Source organism: Larus michahellis, chromosome 3 (assembly GCF_964199755.1).
Source record: "Larus michahellis chromosome 3, bLarMic1.1, whole genome shotgun sequence".
NCBI classification, from domain to species: domain Eukaryota; kingdom Metazoa; phylum Chordata; class Aves; order Charadriiformes; family Laridae; genus Larus; species Larus michahellis.
The window spans coordinates 64,216,245-64,235,775 of NC_133898.1; the positions used below are offsets into that span (position 1 = coordinate 64,216,245).

The window sequence follows — 19,531 nt, forward strand, 5'->3', positions numbered from 1 at the left end:
TTAAATTCAGTGTGGAATAGTTAATTCAGGACCGTGACCCATACTTGCTTTTTGAAATCATTCTAGCTCTTAAATTCTTATAATAAGCCAGAGGCTAGTACTTGAAACCTATTCACAGTACGCTACAACACTTTTCGAGTCAAGATTTCCCTGTTATCCTCCTCTCTAAAATGTTTTACCCTTTGGTCTGCACTTCGCACGCAGAATTATTAGTACCTGTGTAGAAAGAGAATGTGTCTTATTTTAGCAGTTTCGTGACAATAACAGTATTTCACTGCTCAGAAGGGGTCAAAACAATGTTCTCGCTGTACCGCTTTGCTAAAATAAGTGCAGGAATGTCTGTTTGCAAATCGCTGGAGAATACGTTTGCAAGAAGTTAGGAAACAGCATTTCAACAGTGGATAGAAAAGTAGCTGTGGAAACATCTTAGGTAAAAGCCACAGGGAAACTAGACAACCTTGCAGTTTGCCTGGTAAAATCCTTGCAGTTCTCTTCTTATAGGTAGAAAGAAAGGATGCAGATGAAGTAAATTAGAGCAAAAAGTGAAAAAGGATTTGGGAAACTGTATTATTCTTTTCATAATTGCTTCCAACTCCTGATAGTTATATTTGCATATGCCAACAAGAAATATTCAAAAGACAAAGTGACTTGGTGTTTTTACATTTCTAAACACGGTTGATACAGTCAGAATATATGCGGTAATTTGCAAACCAGAGTTACTTGCCCTTTACGCGAGGTGTTAACTTCAACCTCTCTGGGAAAGAGATTTTATAAAGGAATTCTGATGGAAGCAGGACTACCAGGAGCGGGCACAATTACTATATTCTTTGTAACAGAAATACAATGTGCCAACCTAGAGAGCAGTGAGATAACAGCAGAGGATTTAGCCATGCAGAATTCTGGTGAAGAAGCGTGATTGTTAAAACTTTGCTTTGTTTGACCTCTCTAAAATTGCTTTAGAGGGGAAGGGTCATCTTTGGTTGCTTTGAAACTAAAGCTAAGACTTATTTTTTAGCACTTTCACAGCATGAAATGTGTTAACTGTTAAAATGGATTTTGTATAACGGTTCTGCATCCCAGTTTGAAACCAGACTGTGGCATACATTTGACCATTTTGTACATACACTTTTTAAAAATCTCTGAAAGAAAAATAACTTTTTTTTAGCTATGGAATTCAAAACTAAAATGTGTTAGGCTGCCATCCTTCACTTTGTAATGGTCACAAGCTGCCCTAGCTCCTCCAACGGAATATAAGGGCAAAATGCATACAAATCAAATGCTTAGTGGATGCTGGCTTCCCAGTATCATATCGCTTGGCTGTTTTGTTGAGGTTTCACGCATACATAAAAATAACAGCATTTTTAGCTGATCCCAATAGATTTTTCTCTGCAGCTGCATCACTTGAAAAAGGCTTTTTGTTCCAATTCTTCAAGTCTTAAGTATTGCAAGTAATTTATTTTTTTTTAAAATCTCAATTATGATTTATGTGTTGTGATGACTTTAAGGGCTTGATTGGGCTACAAATGTGCTTTGAAAAAACAAGAAAATGTGCCCATGAAAAACACCGTCAGTTCAAAGCTGAATATTGAGCATACAGTTGTAAATTCACATGGCACATGGCTGGGTAGGTTTTTTTGGCAGACCCATAGTCTCAACCTGCGGTGATGCTAAAGATATTAACAAATTAGCACTGCAAAGCTTGCCAGCATATTCGCCAGAGTCCTGCTCATGCTCTCACTGCTGTAATTAAAACTAATTATTTTCTAAAACATAGTAATACATGAATATGTGCAATAATCATTTTGTAGTGGGCAATCTGTGAAGTATTTTTAAAGCTTCTTTTCCCCCTCTTCTCTTTGGCTTGCTATGCAGCGTGCCTGCTGCCTAGTGCGAGCCAGCATTGTCGTTTTGCAGAGAGGCACGCTAGTCTAGTAATGATCAGATTTTTTTTATTTTTATTAGCAATGATGCTTTGCCGATTCTTAAAATTTGTATCTTTGGGATATGCATTTTTTCCTTTTTGTTGCCTTGTAGGTTATTCTGTCCTATGTTTTTCTTACCTCACATCCTTCTTTGAAAGAAGGGCATGAGGGGGAGAAAAAAGAGAGAGGAAGGGAAGATAATCCAGTATTTCATAAGTGCTGTACACATGGTTTTCTGCAGGGAAAAAATCATCCGGTGTCTTGCTGTTGCTCTCTGGTTATTTGCATTGATTTGGTGTCATGGCACCTTCTAGCATCTGATCTGCCCAGTATTTTCTATCTATTTATCTGAATGTTCCTCCTTGCATCTTTCTAGAAATCCAGGAACCCAGCAGCTCTGCAGCAATAATACTATACTTAGCACTTGCATCTTCAAATAAAAAAAAAACCTTAAACTCCTCACACCCCTGGGAAGCAACTGCGTGCCATTATCAGAGAAAGACATTTGTGCGCTCATTATAGTCCCACCTCATTTTGTCAGGAGGGGAAGAAGTTGAGTGCCAGTTCTCCAACAGAGTGGAGTTTACAGCTTGTAATTCTGTAGTTAAGGCTCACAGTGCCTGAGCCATTCATACTGAAGTTGGTAGGGGCAGGAATTATCTGCTGGGTACCAACCTTAATACAGATGTCATTGGGAAAATCAGCCTTTTTCTCGGATTCAACATTGCAAGCAAAATGCGCATCGTTTTCACTTGCATTTGTCTGTTGCTAAAGGGAAGGTGCACTAGTTATTAAGATAGGTGGCTGTTCTGTTAAAATGTAGTGGTCAAATATGGAGACAGTTGAGGACCACCAGCAGCATGAAGAATGAATTTTACTTCATAAAGTGTTTGTGGTTGTTGTTGTTCCATGGTGCTTGTATTCTTGCCTCGTTCTTTCTCTTTTATTTCCTCACTTCAACTGAAGAGGTTTCCAGGTTTCCGGACGCTAGAATAACAGGACAGAGGTGGGATAACCTCTGCTTCACGTGGCACCACAATCTTGCAGCAGGAAGCGTGTTTTTTCCTACAAAGCCCAACGTGGTCATGCTTAACTGTTTCTCCTGTTTTCGATTAGCACCTATGGGTCTTGCAGATATGATGACACCCGGTGAGTCCAAACTACCCCTTCCTCTCAAAGCAGATGGCAAAGAAGAAGGACCCCCCCAACCCGAGAGCAAGTCAAAGGTATTTACCACCTCCGCACGTGGTGTTGGTTCAGCCCGCAGAAGTCTGCTGTGTTGTTCTTCCATCTTCTGGTTTTGGCCTTCCCACTTCTGTTCTTTCCTGCATGCCTTTCCATTCACGTGCAATCTCTTTGTTTCTTTTCTTTTTTTTTTTTCTTTTTTCCTCATTGTGTGGATCTGAAAGTTACTAGTTCTTACGGCATTTTAACTTGCGGGGGCAAAGCAACCCAAGCCAAAAGTTGCGTGGGGATTCGGCTGTGCCAGGTGGGTGGGAAAGAAGGGTCTTGCCTGGTTTCAATACTTGCAGCCATTTTTCTCTGCCTTCAGTTATAGCTTCCTGTTTTGGCCGCCTCAGCAGCAGCAACATACTTTAATATTTTGCTTTCCTGCCTTATTTGATAAAATAAGGTCAACAGCTTGGTTTTTTTCTTTCTTTCATAAGGGGAAACCCATGCTTAGCATTCCATGTGAGCTTGAAATAAGCATGGTGGCTTAGTGACTTTAGCCAAGCATCCAGCAAACTTTCCAAATTATACTAATTAACAATGTTGTTTTAATACCTTTTATATATATATAAAAATATATTTATATATGTGTGTGTTTTCTGTATGTGTCTCTCTGTTTATATATATTTTATATATAAAGATTGGTCAGTCTGTTAAACTGGATGTATTTTTTTTGTTTTTAATAAAGTTTGCCCTGCCTTTGTCATATTATTTTTTTTTTATTCCTCTACCACAGGATAGCTACAGCTCTCAGGGTATTTCTCAGCCCCCAACCCCAGGCAACCTGCCAGTCCCTTCCCCAATGTCCCCAAGCTCTGCTAGCATCTCCTCATTTCATGGAGATGAAAGTGATAGCATTAGCAGCCCAGGCTGGCCAAAGACTCCATCAAGCCCTGTAAGTGGCTCTGGTTTTTTTGGTTTTTGTTTATTTTTTTGTAATTAATTATATTTTAATGCTTGCTTGTTTGTTTTGTAAATTCCTTTTCTTCATTATTTATCCACTAAACAGTTTTCTTTCTTTATAACACTGGGTACAAATTCTGCTCTCGGACACATGACTGTAAGTTCCACTGCCTGGCTTCAGTGGGGCCTGAGCATGCTTATCCAAGGGCAAAATTTGTCCCAACAGTACTTTGAAATAAGAAAGAGTAAAATTGCGTGCATCATGCAAGTGTGCTGTCTGGTAATACAGCAGTTGTTGTGAAGAAAACGTTCTTCCTGTAATGCATCAGCTTCCAAGCATGCCGACTGTGTTGTTAAGGACAATTCCATTTCTGTTCCTGGGCCCAAACTCCTTCACACAACTGACTTCACTCTGGTTGCTGCACTTGTCTTTGCTAGGATTATTTAGGAAAAAACAAAACAAAACAAAATGAGAAATCTTCTCCCGTATTGAAACAAAGATCTGTTAAGGTTTGAATTGTAGACTGAGCACCATGAAAATGCTGCCATACATATTTTTGAAACATTTTTAATTTTGAATTGTGTATTTGGAAATACAATCATTAGGTTATCAGGGCGCAGTCTAAAACAAAATTGTTTCTGATTTGCTTCATTCGGTTATCTTGAAATAATCCGGATCGTGGGTAGAAAAAACCTGACGTGTATGTTTTTAGAAAACTGTTTTTTAGATTAATAATCATTCTCATACAGGTTGTAAAGAAAAACCTGAGATATGTGGAGCTAAAAATAAATTTCAGCATATGTATATCTATATATATATATACATATACACAGACGTAGAAAATCTATATGCATATGTAGAAAAGAGAATGGAGATATAAGCAAATATGGCCTGTGGGGAGCAAATGTCCACGTGGTCGTTTTTGCTTTGTATTTTTGAATCAGAAAAGTATATGTTGGTTTTTTTTCTTCTTACCAAAAGTAATAATGATCATCATTTCTCTGTAGAAAAATACTGCAGTATATTTTTATGAGGAATACGAAGGCTTTTTTCTGATGTTAATGTGCACTTAAAATAGCAACGGTTCTTTGATAGCAGTTTTCACAAAGTGATACATTGAAGAGTACGTCTCAGGACAAACAGAGGAAGGCCAACTGGAGTGAAAAAGGTCTCCCCATCCAAAACCCAGACATCTACTGAATCCCCTGAGCAGAGGGGCAGCATGGCATGAAATGCACCACCTTAAATGTTTTGATGTTTATTTGGCAGCGACTTTGAGTCTCAGAAGGCAGCTGGTGTTACTTGTTCCCACCAAGTCTCATCTTCTTCTTCACAGCATTTCTGAAAGGGTGGTACCAAAAATGGTCTTAGTTTTCTTCGTAGTAATGTTTTGGGTATTGCTTGTTTGGGCAGTTTTCTGGAGGAAAGCAAGAGAGTTATTGCACAGGCTGTCAAACACATCTACACATCTTCCTCTGCGAGGCTACCAAATGATAATGCATTCCTGAGCTCATTGCATGAACCGCGTAACAAATCCTAGAGTCATTGTGAACATACGCGGAGTTCTTTCCATGTAAATATGACAGAGTATAGCATTGGGAAAAATAAATGGAGGTAGTTTGTGCTTTGAGTTTCTCGTGAACGCCCTTATGTCCAGATGCTGCTGCATCTTTAGCTTCAGTTAGCTTCTTGGTACACAGATACGGATAAATACAGTGCTGTGGAACGATAGAAAAATAAGTGCTGTAAATTAGCTGATTGCCTTTTACCTATGAAGGCCATTGTATTGGATAACTCCATTGACTTCAGTAGCAGCCTGACACATACTGGAACGATTGATTGCAGGCGTTTCGTTACACTTGAAAACAGCCTGAATTTGTTCATTAAATTCCAAAGCTGCTTCATGTGCTACAACGTGTCCATTCTAGCAGAGGATAAAAGCAAGGGCGAATGCTCTGCGATTCACTTCACAGTATCCCTGTGATCCTTCTAAGTGGATCCTCTCTTTGAGCAATTTTATATGGAAGTGAGGCATGAGAAAATGTGGAGAAGGAATTGTTGAACGTTACGTTTTGAGGGCTCTTCGGGTTGGTATATAGGTAAAAGACTAGTGCTGCTATGCTAATTTTGCACATAGTGTGCATCCCTGACAGTGGCGAGGTGGCTTTAAAATTCTTGTAAAGAGAATTTGCAAGTGTGAGTGTGAACTATGCAGCGTCCCTGCAACATAAATAAAACAGTAGGTTATGAAAACCCCATAAAATGCTGCTGGCTGTCCATAGGTACACATGAACATGCCAGTGAGTACACTTGAATAGTACTACATCGCCACGGTGCTAGCTGTGAGGGGTCTGCGGAGTCCTTCAGGATGAAATCTTGACAAAGGATTATGTCTTGCAAAAGCCTCTGCCAGAGGTTGGACTTCGGCAGTTTTTGCTGCCTGTGTATGCATACACTGTTCTGTAGTAAAATAAGTCTGTGTAATAAGTGTAATACTGGCAAATTCTTTATTGAAGTGGGGGAAGTGAACGGCAGATAATTCTATAAATATAGATGCTTAGAGGTATGTACAGAAACAACGACCCACTGCCTTAATGGGAAAGAACTCCTACAGAAATTTGTGTTACTCTGAAGGATTCTGCAGACTCACCAGACAAGAGTCTGTGTATAATGCAGCTTAATGGGTGGTAGGTGTATGGAAAATAAAGCATGGGGGTTGACAAATTTAATGAGAATTGGCTTTGGTATCCACATATTTAGATGTGGGGTTTTTTTAAATCACCCATTTAAACGTGGCCAGTCATATCATGTAGAAGAGTGTGCTGGGGATTGAGGGCAAAGTAGGATGCAACTAAATCAGTAACGGTATGTGCCACAGGCTTGCACCAGCATTCTTTTATCACCAAATTATCAACAAACTTAACAGAAGGAAAGCTCAGTTAACAATCTGCTAACAGGATCATTTTGTAATAAACCCTTATTTACTGAGGGTTAACATTTACCTATAGGCAAATTTAGGCTTCCAGCTGAACCTGCCCATGTGGAACTGAAGTTTGTTTGTGTGTAGACTAGCTTGCACACATCTGTCATTTTTATATGTTTACATTTATAAAAACAGAGGGGAGAAAAAGATCTTTACTCTTGAGGAATAGCATTCTCCCCTCCAGTGCATTCTTCTAAAGTTAACATTTCATTTTAGGAGAAAATTGCACCCATTTTATAAAGCATGACAACCTGAAAGCTCACACGGTAAGAAACACTTCTTACCTTCTGTAAGCTGTGAAAACTTTTCAGATTATACTGTCATTTTAGAGCCTGCTGCCACCCTGCTGAAAAGCAGCATCATTTGAGACGTATAGTAGAAAAACCCAGAATGAAAAATTCTTAACTGGTTTCCATTCTGCTCTGAATCTGATTTGAAAAAGAGAATCTTACTCTATAAAAATGAAAGTGTAAAACTGGTAAATCTGAACATTCTTAGTCGTGAACTACCATAAGAGTGAAATTGAAACTATTTTGTTGCCTCGTATGTTAGAATATAAGCACATACAAAATGTGCTGGGTAAAAGCTGAAATTTCCTACCTTCATTTTTATTAGAGTTCTGTGGCATCATGAGCGTCAGTTTAAAATTAATGCTGATGAGCAGTAGAGTAACTTTGCTCTCACTGCACGTGGTAATGGGGTAGCTCCAGTTTATTCAGCTGTTCAAGCCTATATGATCATGTGTTCTCACTACAAAATCAAATTAGTAGCAACATGACTTGCTTAACTTCCTTCTTCCCACAAACACCCAAAAAACAATTTTTGACAAAGTATATTTGTTGAAAAGAGTTAAACGGATTTTCTTAAACACCCAGATACATAGCAAGTGATGCTTAGAGTAAACTGGTTGCCATTTTAGAATCAGTTTGTGCTTTCATTGCATCATCTGCAGGACTCATGTCAAAGTGCTTTCTGCCAGCCATTAGTATTAGTAAAACAAATTCAGCCTTGGCTCTGACTTCAGTAGGGGTTGTAACACAACTGAATCTGGCTCAAGTAAATTCAGGAGTGCACCTCATTTCTAAGTAAGAAAGGTAATAATATCTGTTTGTAGGAAGGACTACTGCGAAGAAGTTACAGTATCAGGAAGCGAGGCAGAAAACTTTACAGGAGGCTATTTATTTAATTAAAATGAATATCCATTCACTGGAAAGAACAGCAGTGGCTCATGGAACTGCTGGGTCACCCCCCTTGGCTTCACATCTCTTTTCTCCTGGCTCTCGTCCAGCGTTGCCAAGTTTCAGCTAATGGCTGGAGGGAGATACAGAGCCTGTCATATTTTCCAGGCTAACGTGCAAGATGAATGGTGGCAATGCTTTTAAAATCATTGGCAGTTGGATGCTGCCCCACTGCATCTTTCGTGGTGTCGAGTGCCAGTCCTCACCAGCACGATGTGGGGACGTGGACAAAGTGTGTGGTTCCGCAGCATTCGTGAGGTACAGCTAGGGTCTTGTTTAGAGATGTTCAGCTAGAAATGAGTTTCTATTTACTTCACAATAGTGCTGTCTCCTGCTCAAAGTAAGGCAAAGGCAAAGGAGGGAAAGAGTGATTGACTAGATGAGTGTAAAGTAGTGTCTACTGCAGTCAACAACCAAGTTTAGGATTTTACTATACAGACATAAAGGATATGTTTCCCTTCATATATTTGGCTCCTTTCCCGCAGCTTTATATCAATCTTTTTCTCTTGTGTTTAATTCTGAACCACTCCCATCTTCCACTGCTGAGCAAATCACTTCACCTTCTGCAAGCAGGAGGGTCTTCCTGCAGTAGCAGCAGCCCCTCTGCTGTCAGATGAGAGGCAGCTCGGGTAGGGTGGCACAGAGCCCAGCTCCGAGGGTTATATTGTGCAGAAAAAACATGGAGAGAAGTTATAGCTTGCGTAGCAGCCTCAGTGATTTCTGCCATCTCTGCATAGAGAAGAAAAGGGCATCAAGATAACATGAGCTTTCGTTAGCTGCAAAGCCCAAATTGCAGCAGGAAAGTGGGTTCACTCCTGCACTTCTGCCATGTGAGAAGGAATTCTGCTCTTTCTGCCTCTTTTGCTTTTCTTGGTGGTGGTTCAGCTCTGATCGCTGTGCATCACTGTTTTTCCCCAAGTCGTAATACACATTCTCTTTACAAGGTAGGACAAGAGACGGCAATCTTCTGTCCTCTTTCAAGGGAGGAGAGTGGTAGCTATTCTTAAGTATTATTGGCTCAGGCAGCTAATTGGCAGTTCAGAAAGAGTATTGCCACCAGTCTCCTTGTAGCGTAGGCACTCTTGCTCATCTTGGGTTTTGGCCAGCAGTGGTGTGAAGAGGTAGTTAAGCATAACCATTTGTGACTCTTTAAAGAGAGTAGTACTACTCCTTGGTGTACTAGTTTGCCATGATTCACACCTTAGGCTACTTCTGTGCAATTCCTCTTCCAGAGGAACACTTTCAGGTTTTCTAGCCCCTTTTTGGGGGTGAAGGGGAGAGAGTTGGTTTGGTTTGGTTTTAGGATTATGTAAACTTGTGTGGGACAAACTTGTTTTTAATTTTACACAAATTATTGCTTACAAAGCACTTTGAGATAAGTGGATGAGAAGCACTATGTGAGAGCTACCTCTTCTTAAAACAACATGAGGCAACATCAGAAACTTGCCTTCTGGGATACAAAGTTCAGATCAGTGAAAGAAATATGAAAATGGGGAGTTTGGGCCCTTTATTTAAAAAGCTGACTTTTACGTATATGGACAGAATGTACTGTTTGTGCCTGAACTAGTAGCCTTCATTCCTGACTGTTGTGTGATAGCTTTAGTTTGTTTGACATCTTCTCTTTTTCAATGTTGTGAGTTTCTTACTTTCTTTTCCCTCCCCCTCCCACCCTTCCCCCAACTCTTTTTTTTTCTTCTTGCGATTTAGAAATCAAGTTCCTCTACCACAACTGGAGAGAAGATCACAAAAGTCTATGAACTAGGAAACGAGCCAGAGCGCAAGATGTGGGTAGATCGGTACCTCACGTTCATGGAGGAGAGGGGCACACCAGTGGCCAGTCTGCCAGCTGTGGGCAAGAAGCCCCTGGACCTGTTCAGGCTCTATGTCTGCGTCAAAGAGATTGGAGGTTTAGCACAGGTGAGAAGAAGTGCTTGAAAGTGAACCTTCAAAAGGCAATACGCATTTTTTCCTAGAGTATTTCCTGCTGGTTACACCATTACATTGTCACCCTTGCCAACATTGTTGAAGGAAACAGTGTTTCATGCTTTAGTATTTGTCTGGAGTTCATTTTGGGATGCATAATTGCCCTAAAACTCTACAGCTTGAAATAAAATTGGTCATTGCTACAGACAGATGAAATTGTTACCTGTTCAGGGGAATCCAGTAATGCCACTGAGAGAAGAAATGAGGAAAAGGCTGTTGGGTCAAAGTTACAAGTAAGAAACACATGACAGAGCTGAAAGGAAGAGGAGATTTTGAAATCCATCCTTCCCTGATAGGGGTACTGCCTCTAGGACAAATCAATTCATCTGCCCAGAGAAGTGGCAGATATATTCTTGAAACACAGTCCTTTGTCTCAAGTATTTCATCTCTGAGTGTCTCTGTACGGTACCTGTGTTTAACAGACACAGACTGCGCTTTCCCTGTGTTTGAAAAATGCTTACAGGATATTTTGGGTTGCCTTACAAACATAATGGTTGCAAGGAAAAGGTGAATTACTTAATTGAGATTAAGGAAAATGAAAGTAGGAAGAGCCAAGAATAAAGAAGTCACAGATGGGAGAGGGAAGCTTTGATTTGTGTTCTCACCAGTTAACTGGGAGTTTTGCAAAGGGATGTTTGGGAATTACTTGTGAGTGCTGTATGACTGACCACCACAGAGCAAACCTAAATGTTTCGGTCAGTATTTGAAGCCTTAGATTTGGTATTGGAAGTCATCTGTCCTTGCCTGATGCTTTTACAAAGCATCTCTTGCATTTAGGGGATCACTCTGGCTAAGTGCTGGAAGCTACTGTGAAGTGCTGAGACCCATAATTTCCGTGGTATTAAGAATGTTGGTGGATGTTCAGTGCTTTGCAAGATGAGGTCTTAAACATAGCTATGCAGATAAATATATATATGCAAATTAGATCCTCAGAAGGAGAGCACATTTTAATAATCTATGTGGTTAGTTCAAGAAAGAAATGTCTAACATCAATTAGTACCACTTTCAACGCTATTTTGAATAGTACGCCTCATAACATAGGATTTGACCACTGAATTAGATCATTGGCCCTTCAAGTCCAGAGATTTTAGCTATTCTTGTTATTAAAGGAAGGCAGAGAAACCTAATACAGTTCACCTTGCCAGTTGTTAAATGCTGTATATGGGTAAGAGATGTTATCCTGACATTTTTAGTGATCAGCTCATGCCCCCCAGCATCATAAAGATTTGATTACTTTTAGCTCAGAAACTTTATTACAGGTAAATCGTATCATGCAGCTGCTCTGCCTCATACAGCGTGATTGTGCCTGTAGTATGACTCTTAGCATCAAAAATTAAGCAAGATGGGGGGCAGATGGGATATTCTAGAGAGTCATTCATGTTTGCTTATTATGGAAATTTATTTTATTTTGGGACACTCAGTGTTGATTTGCAGTGACAGACATTATGCATCGCCAAAGAATAGATGCTGTTCACTTACACTGATTTTTGAAGGAGCTTCAGTTACAAATGTGTGTACTAGCAAAAATTGACACTGAAAGTAGAGGCTCCTTGGTTTGCTCCTGTGCCCACATGAATGATCACCATATTTATCTGTTTGAGGCTACTGAGAGGTGCAGAGCTGTACTTGCTGAGGTTTATTTAAATACATCTGTGTGATGCTCTCCTAAAAAGCGGTTGCTCCAACTGCTGCACTCCACATCTCACGATTCTGCCCAGAGAGTGACAGAGAGTGGAGCAGCAGCGGTTCATATTCTCTGTCTGACTAGTCGCAATTGATGGGGTCCCAACATGAACAGACCAGCTGTTGGCAGTCTTCTTCTAAATGCCAATACACTGGGCATTTAGGCATGAATGTTTCTGTTTGCATTATGCAATGTGTTTATTACGCACCAGTTAGCTGTAAGTCAGTAGGCACGAAGGGCTGTGTAACTGGATTTCAAGCCTCAACAGGGGCAGTTTATGAAAATCTTGTCTCCTTTAACTCCTGGGCTCTTGCAGGGTGTATCAGAGAAATAAAAACACTTTGCATAGCCATGCCAACATGCTTGCTATTAATGCTATCCCCAAAAGATCTTTGCTGACTGGCAGCACGTACGGTGGTATTAAACACCGAGAGAAACGCAAGAAGTGTTTCCTTTGCTGGCACGCAGGCTGAGGAACAGTATGGCTAATGATAACCTTTGTAGCTGTACAAATAAAGTTGGAGTCATTAAACCTCAGACCTCAGGGCAAGTTGCAGTCATCATGGCACACAAGAATCCGGATTTTTCCCCAACAAAAGCTAAGATGCTCATTTATTTCTGCGCTGCCTCCCCTCCTTGGATCATACCTAGCAATTGCACAAGTGGTTGAATGAACTCTGGGGCATCAGGTATTACAGCAAAAATACGGGCTGCTAAAAGTGGTACAGCTGAGCGAGCCAGTGGCATCATCCAGGATGACAAATGAACTTCACTGTTATTACAGATCAGCTGTGTTTGAGGAACTCATGAACAGTCTTTCAATATTCTCAGCCTTGCACTGCAAACAAGACTCGCAGCAGAGTTGTGTAGTCAGCACTGTAATACAGAGTATTGCTGGACTAGCCCTGTGTGTTTGAAGTCTGCCTTAATTAATTAAGGGGCCTCGCTTCACTTTGCCTCTCATCTAGCCAAAGGATCATTGATCTGTCCCTGCAAGACGCCCTAAAGTGAAAGGACTTGACCAGGAATTATAGGCTGAACTGTTTGACAGCTGGTGGCTATTTTGGAGAAAAATTTATTTTTCATATCAATGCTCAAACACTTAAATTGCAGAATAACACTGTTATTGCTTTCTAAATTAGTTTTTAGAAATTAGAATGGGGTGGGTGTGGGTGGGAGTCAGAGAGAGGGAGAGTGAGCGTGCATTTGCTTGGAGATGGATTGCTAACTGAAGAGCGTAGGCCCTGGAAGAGTGCAAGGCATTTAAAAGATGCACCATGCAGAAGACTCTCCGCAAGCAAAGCTTTTTATGTAGCTATCAGCAGGTTCCTTAATGGTTTTATAACTGTAAACGCTGTCTATGCATTACTGCGTGTAGGAGTAATAAGCAATAGTTAAAAGACAAAAATAAAAAAAGTAAACCAAGACATTAAGTGCGCTTTTTTTTTTTTGCCTTTTTTCACCCTTTTTTGTCTCCTGACTAAAACGAACCACTTTGCTGCAGACCAATCATTCTGCCATTTATGTTGCTAGGTTAATAAGAACAAGAAGTGGCGTGAGCTGGCAACCACCTTGAACGTCGGCACTTCAAGCAGCGCAGCCAGCTCCCTGAAAAAACAATACATTCAGTACCTGTTTGCCTTCGAGTGCAAGATTGAGCGAGGGGAGGAGCCCCCTCCAGAAGTCTTCAGCACTGGAGATACTAAGAAACAACCTAAGATTCAGCCGCCATCTCCTGGTAAGTCGAAAAAACTGCAGTCTCTTACACAACCATTTTTTGAATGCAAAAGATACTCCCTGTGTTGGAGTTTATATATGTAGAAGCATGCCTTGCTAATGCTGGACAAACAACAAAGATAAGTATGTTGTTGGCATCTTGTTTTCAAACTTGGAGCTAGCTCCTGAGTCAAGTCAGATTTAACTCTGAAGGGCCATCTGCAGTCTTGTGTCCAGTTTGTCATTGCTCACCCTAACATAGAAGGACGTGTGTGCCAGCATACCCTTAATATTCAGAGTTACATTGGCATAGTAAAGAGAACAGCATTCTGTAGGGATGTGCTTGTGCTGTAAAACACAAGGCAGCCAGCACTAAAAGGAGGGTCCATTTGTGTAAAGATCAGATTCTGGTACTTGCACTTTCCTTGCTGTGACTCTGAAGCTGCATTTTCAACAAAACTATTGGTCAGTAGAGCTTCAGTTGGAGTCAGGATGGCAGATGCTGGGCTGATCGGTGGGTCTCAGATGGTTGCTCTGATACAGCTCATGTTGAATGTGTGGCAGATGGAGAGCTGAGAGTATGGTGTATCCCCACTGCCAGACCTCGTAGTTTGGAGGCACACTCTCTGTTCTTCTGTTGCTAACCTTATATATCAGATAAGTCGTTAGCGTCACTGTCTTTATCTTCTTATCTGAAAAACTGGAACTGGAAATGCTTGATTTCAGCTGTTCTTTTTGCATGTACAGTTTGGTGTTTGAAACCACACTGTTTTCTTTCTAAATTAATTCAGCTTAAAACTCTCAAGATTGGATAGTCATGAGTGATATTCAAGGCAGGAAAATTCTTCAGTCATAATACTTTAAGTACATAGGAAAAGGTATAGTAGGTTGACTTCTGGGCTACCCATGGAAGAGGAAATATTTCCTTCAATTTTTTGGTTATTAGGCTTTTCTGACCAACAAAATAGTTTTGTTAATACCTACCTTCACAATTACTGTTAAGCAGACTACCTTCTTTACTGTGAGGGTGGTGAGACACTGGAACGGGCTGTTCAGGGAAGTTGTGGATGCCCCATCCCTGGAGGTGTTCCAGGCCAGGCTGGATGGGGCTTTGAGCAGCCTGGTCTAGTGGGAGGTGTCCCTGCCCATGGCAGGGGGTTGGAACTAGATGATATTTAAGGTCCCTTCCAACCCCAACCACTCTATGATTCTATGATTCTTTTATTGCCAAGAGAATATAATTCCTGGAATGTTTACAGCCATTTTCTGCATTAGAAGGCAGTATTAGGGAAGTATTAAATACCTGAATTTCTGTTAGTGCAGTTCACTGGTTGAAAATGGGAAGTGGCGAGTCAGAGGCCCAGCAAGCTCTTCAGGCTGCATGGCTCCAGTTTGACAATTCCTATCATGGATAGCAGAAAATAGCAAAGACTTTTATAATCATATAATACAGTTCTAGTTTTTACAAGATCATTTGTTATGATAGCGCTTTGTCAGTACAGAAAAAGACAAAGGCGATAAGGCTTAAATCTCTTTCAGCCTGATGTATTTAGTGTAAGGATTTTGGGGAGCGTTTAATCAAAATCTTCCTAGGTACATCTCTTTGTGTAATACCTTAAATATTTTCTCCACTTTTTTAACACCTAGGGTTATCAGGTACCTCAACACTAATTATTTAATAGAGAAGATAACTAGGTTACTTTGCAAGGCAAATTTAGAAGATGGGGAAAAATACTTGCTACTAAAAGTGAAGCCTATAGTCCAAATGTTTATCTGTCGGAAATGAGCATAGTGTCCTGAATGTGCGCTGCTGCAAAAAAAAAAAAAAAAAAAAAAAGATGTAGGACGTGACTGTAACCTCCTGAAAAGGCTGGTAAGGAGAGCTGAAAATGTTAGACTTATTAAGGAGGGTGAAGAGGAAATTCATCTGTTTCTAAAACTAAACTGCATTACCAAAAATGAGAGTATTTTGCTTCACTCTTTCCTCCCTTACACCTCTTGCTCCAGTGGTTGGTTTGGGGATAATCACCATAAATTGGCTGAATTTTGAGATGAAGAATCATTATTTAAATACGTAAACTTGCAAAAAGTAATAGACATGTCAGACATAACACTTTTAGAGAATCCTTTTGCATCATGACGCTACAGATGAAAATTGGAAAGTCTAAGTTTAAATTTATCATAACATTCAAGCAAGCTGTCTGTGAGGAGAACCGAAACTATTTTTCTAAAATAAAAACACAGCAGGACATAGAGACTAGAAGAGGGGGAAGCAAGCAAAGATCTCAAGGTTTGTTTTGTTGGCGAGAAAAGAGCTCGTGTCACTGAATGGCCTGCACTTCTGTACAGAGAAAGGCTTTCCCAGTGTGTATCAGCTTTAGTACATGAAATCCCGCTGAGGTATAGATGCTGCAGAGAGTGCAAGCCTGTTCTCTTTAATAGTCAGCTTTTTTTCTTGCTCCTTTTCCTTTAGTATATATTAACATTTTAACTGCACAAAAGAAGTAGAGTTGTAGATGTACTTTAGATAATCTGTTACTCTTTGGCATTCAGAGGGAACAGGAGCCCAGTACAAGAAGAAACTGTAGCCTCCGAAGGTCCTTGCTTTAACCATTGGCCTCTGTTGTGCGGTTAGCTCAGTGTAGGCAGAGCCACTTTGAAGCCAAATCCATTTGCAGAGAGCTAGTTACCGTGTAAGGGCTGAAGTTAATTCTGATTAAAAAAGCAAGGGGACTTGTCTCAGAGGGGAGGGTGTTGTATTTTGTCCAATTCTAACCAGTTGATTCTAAGAAGTCAGGGTCATGAGAGTTTAAAACGCAGCCCATCTTCATAAAACTTTTAACACTAAATATTTCAATTGCTTATGTGAATATATAGGGAATATATATGTGAGAATATATAGGGACTGGCAGCCTTCTTGGTACAGAGAAGAATTCAGTTCCTATGCAGATGTAGTTCCCAGGTAGATGTTACGCAAGGTGGGAGCACGGTGACACGCGGTTGAGAGCAAATCAGTTGTTGCGGATGTCCCACATCCAAGGGGTGATGATGTGACTGCCTCACAGATGACCTTTAGAATGCAAACGTAGAGGGAACACTAGGAAACAGTGCAACAACCATAATGAGGAGATTCTCCTAGAAGAACCCAGTCAGGGAAAGGATGTGACGTGTAAGTCAAATTTACGGGACTGCAAGGCAGTGGTCTGGCTCTGTAAGTTAGTCTGTTTGCTTGTAGCACTGTATTTGGGATTATTCTGTTTTATACAACATCATTAATAAGGTAAATGGGATGAAAAGGAGTGAATAATTTAGTGTTATATACAGTACAATTCAGAATAGTGTCAGCAATTATAAAAAGTAGAAAAAAGGAGTGAGGGTAGAGCAGCAGAGCTGGTTGGCTTTTGTTCAGCAGAGGTTTGCACAGTAGCCAAGGTGTTAGGGATAGGATTACCTGCCTATTTTAATAAATGTTCTGGCTTCATAGTACTGTCAGAGCCTCTTCTGTTCTTTCATAAAACTCACACGCAGAGGTGGGGGCCTGAATGTGTTTTAGTGTGTCTTGCACTGCTCTGAGACTGTGCAAGTTGGAGACGTGCTTGTGGTAGGCTGAGGTCTTTGTATCACAGCTTAGATTTGTCTCGGTCAGATAATGCCGTCAGCAGTGAAGACCAGCAGCGGATGCCTAATGACAGGCCAGCTATTAGAGGACCCCTGTTGGCCTTTTGTCCTGATTGTTGGGTCCTTGCCAAGGTCCATGTCAACTGTTGACTGCTCTTTTGCTGCATAGAAAGTCCCTTGTAGAGAGAGGCGTTGTAGGTCTTCGTAAGCATCCATCTGGGACTCCAGTGCTTTCCAGAAGTGGGTGCAAAGACAAAATGCTCTTCCTGTCATGTGTATTTGATAGTTTTGACCAAAACACACACAAATTATGTGGCAGGTTCTAAACTGAGAAGAATTCTGGAGGCCATTATGCTAAGCGCTAATGGGTGCCGGAGAACAAATTTCAAAAAAACATCAGCATGAAGGAGTTATTTCCCATTGCTGTACTCTGGCACTGTGAACTCTTAGCTGCAGTATGTGGTTATGTACGCATGACTCTCAAAATTACAGATGGAGCAGTTTATCCTACACTGAATGAACAGGATGGCCACAGTGGTACAGCTGAGGATGCTCCTGAGTAACACTCAGCAGCTGGCCCTGATGTCAACGGAGATTTCGTCCCAGCAAACTTGGAAAATTGTGCACCTATGTTGGAAAGAGGGAGCAGAGCGCGCCGAGAGCGTGTTCCCTGCGTTTCCTTGGCAGCAGAGAAACAAGACTTCGGGAGGGGGATGGCGGGGCGGGGGACGCGACACAGCACCACACGACACAGCCATTCAGTGAGTGCGTCTGTAACCAAACCCATCCGTCTCTGCTGGCGGGTGGCTGACTGAAGTGCTATTATTAGCAGGCAGGTGATGTCATGGAGCGTGTCATGAGGCCAGCCAGGGAATCCCCACGGAAGATGGATGGGCAAGGGGTCGGGAGGGGTGGATGTGGGGACAGACAGAGGTGCCCCTATACTTGCACCCGTGCCCGCCCGGGGGGGCCCTGCAACAGCCAGCGGCCCCCACCCCGGCCTAACTGGGGCACTGGGCTCATGCTGTGTAAATTATCTTCCCAGCGTGGCGGCTGGCTGTTCGCTCTGAAGTATGTGAATGTACTTAACCTTCAGTAACCTTTCCATTGTTTACTTTAGAGTATACATTTGTAGCTTCTGGCAAAAGGTAGGGATATCCTAGAGAGCATGTCAGGCCTCATATTAATGGAGTTTCAAGAGGTTGCGTTCTTTTTTTTTTTTCTTTTACCCTGAAGGGAAAAAAATTGCTGGCAAGATTTTTTTTTTTTTTTAACTGCATATTTCTGTTCTGGTAAATAAAGGGTCTTTCCTGAAAGTAGTACTTACTGCCGTGCAGGCTTTGCAAGGCAAAAGCCATGCTGGTGCTATCATTCCATGCTGCCGAGAACACTGCGTGCTGTTGAGTGAACTGTGGAAGAGTTTGCAGGACCTCACCTTCTCAGTGCCAAAGATGTTCATTTTATTTCATTTTGGATGGATTTTCTATTGATAAAAGCATATCCTTACAAATCTTTTATGACACTTGAAAGATGAGTGTTGCTTAGATATGGATGTGAGATGAAAAATTCGGTAGCTGTGTACACAGAGGTTTTTTCCTGGACATCCCCAAGTCTGCTGCAGAAGAATCATGTAAGCAGAGATAACCTATTCTACAAGAACGTTGTTGTTTGTCTTCCTTCTTAGTTCTTTGTTTAATACTGAAGCTTATAAAGCACTTCAAAAGATACACTTTCTATTTCAGGGTGTCCACAATCAAAATTAAGCATCTACCATAATAAAAACCCTGCAAGGATAGATGTAAAAATTTCAGGGACCAGCTTAGCAAATGTAAAATTTAAGGTGAAATGTGAAAAAGGAATGTGGTACTTTCTTACAGAGAAGAGGGCTGTTTTCGTATTCTTTAACTAGCAAACATTGCAAATTGCAATTTCTCTAAAATTTATGTGTGAGAGAACGTAGCAAGTTTGCATTTAATGTGTGTGCATGCAGGCACCTGTGTGCACATGCTATATCCAAAACCTGAAGTATATTACTTGGATGCAAAGTGAAGTGCTCAAAGGTTAGGAAATGCCAAAAGTAAGATACAGTCTTTGCAACCTTAATTACATTTCCTTGTGCATATACGGTCCAATACATTCTTAATTACACGTAACATTGACTTTTTTTTTCCATGACAAGTCCGTGTCATTCAGTGCATGGGATAAACAGTGCTCAGTGAATGAGGAACTGTTCGGTACTTTGTGTTATCCTCA

At 41.0% G+C, this 19,531-nt stretch overlaps 1 protein-coding gene across 7 annotated transcripts in view; it reads left to right on the top strand.

Moving 5' to 3' along the window:
• ARID1B (AT-rich interaction domain 1B) overlaps positions 1–19,531 on the top strand; it is a 336,006-nt gene that overhangs the window by 295,373 nt on the left and 21,102 nt on the right. For all 7 annotated transcript variants that reach the window (XM_074580477.1, XM_074580478.1, XM_074580482.1 and 4 more), the window contains 4 exons: positions 3,039–3,148; positions 3,889–4,047; positions 9,985–10,194; positions 13,478–13,682. In XM_074580477.1, the coding sequence (XP_074436578.1) occupies positions 3,039–3,148; positions 3,889–4,047; positions 9,985–10,194; positions 13,478–13,682 (684 nt within the window). The remainder of the gene's footprint in view (positions 1–3,038; positions 3,149–3,888; positions 4,048–9,984; positions 10,195–13,477; positions 13,683–19,531) is intronic.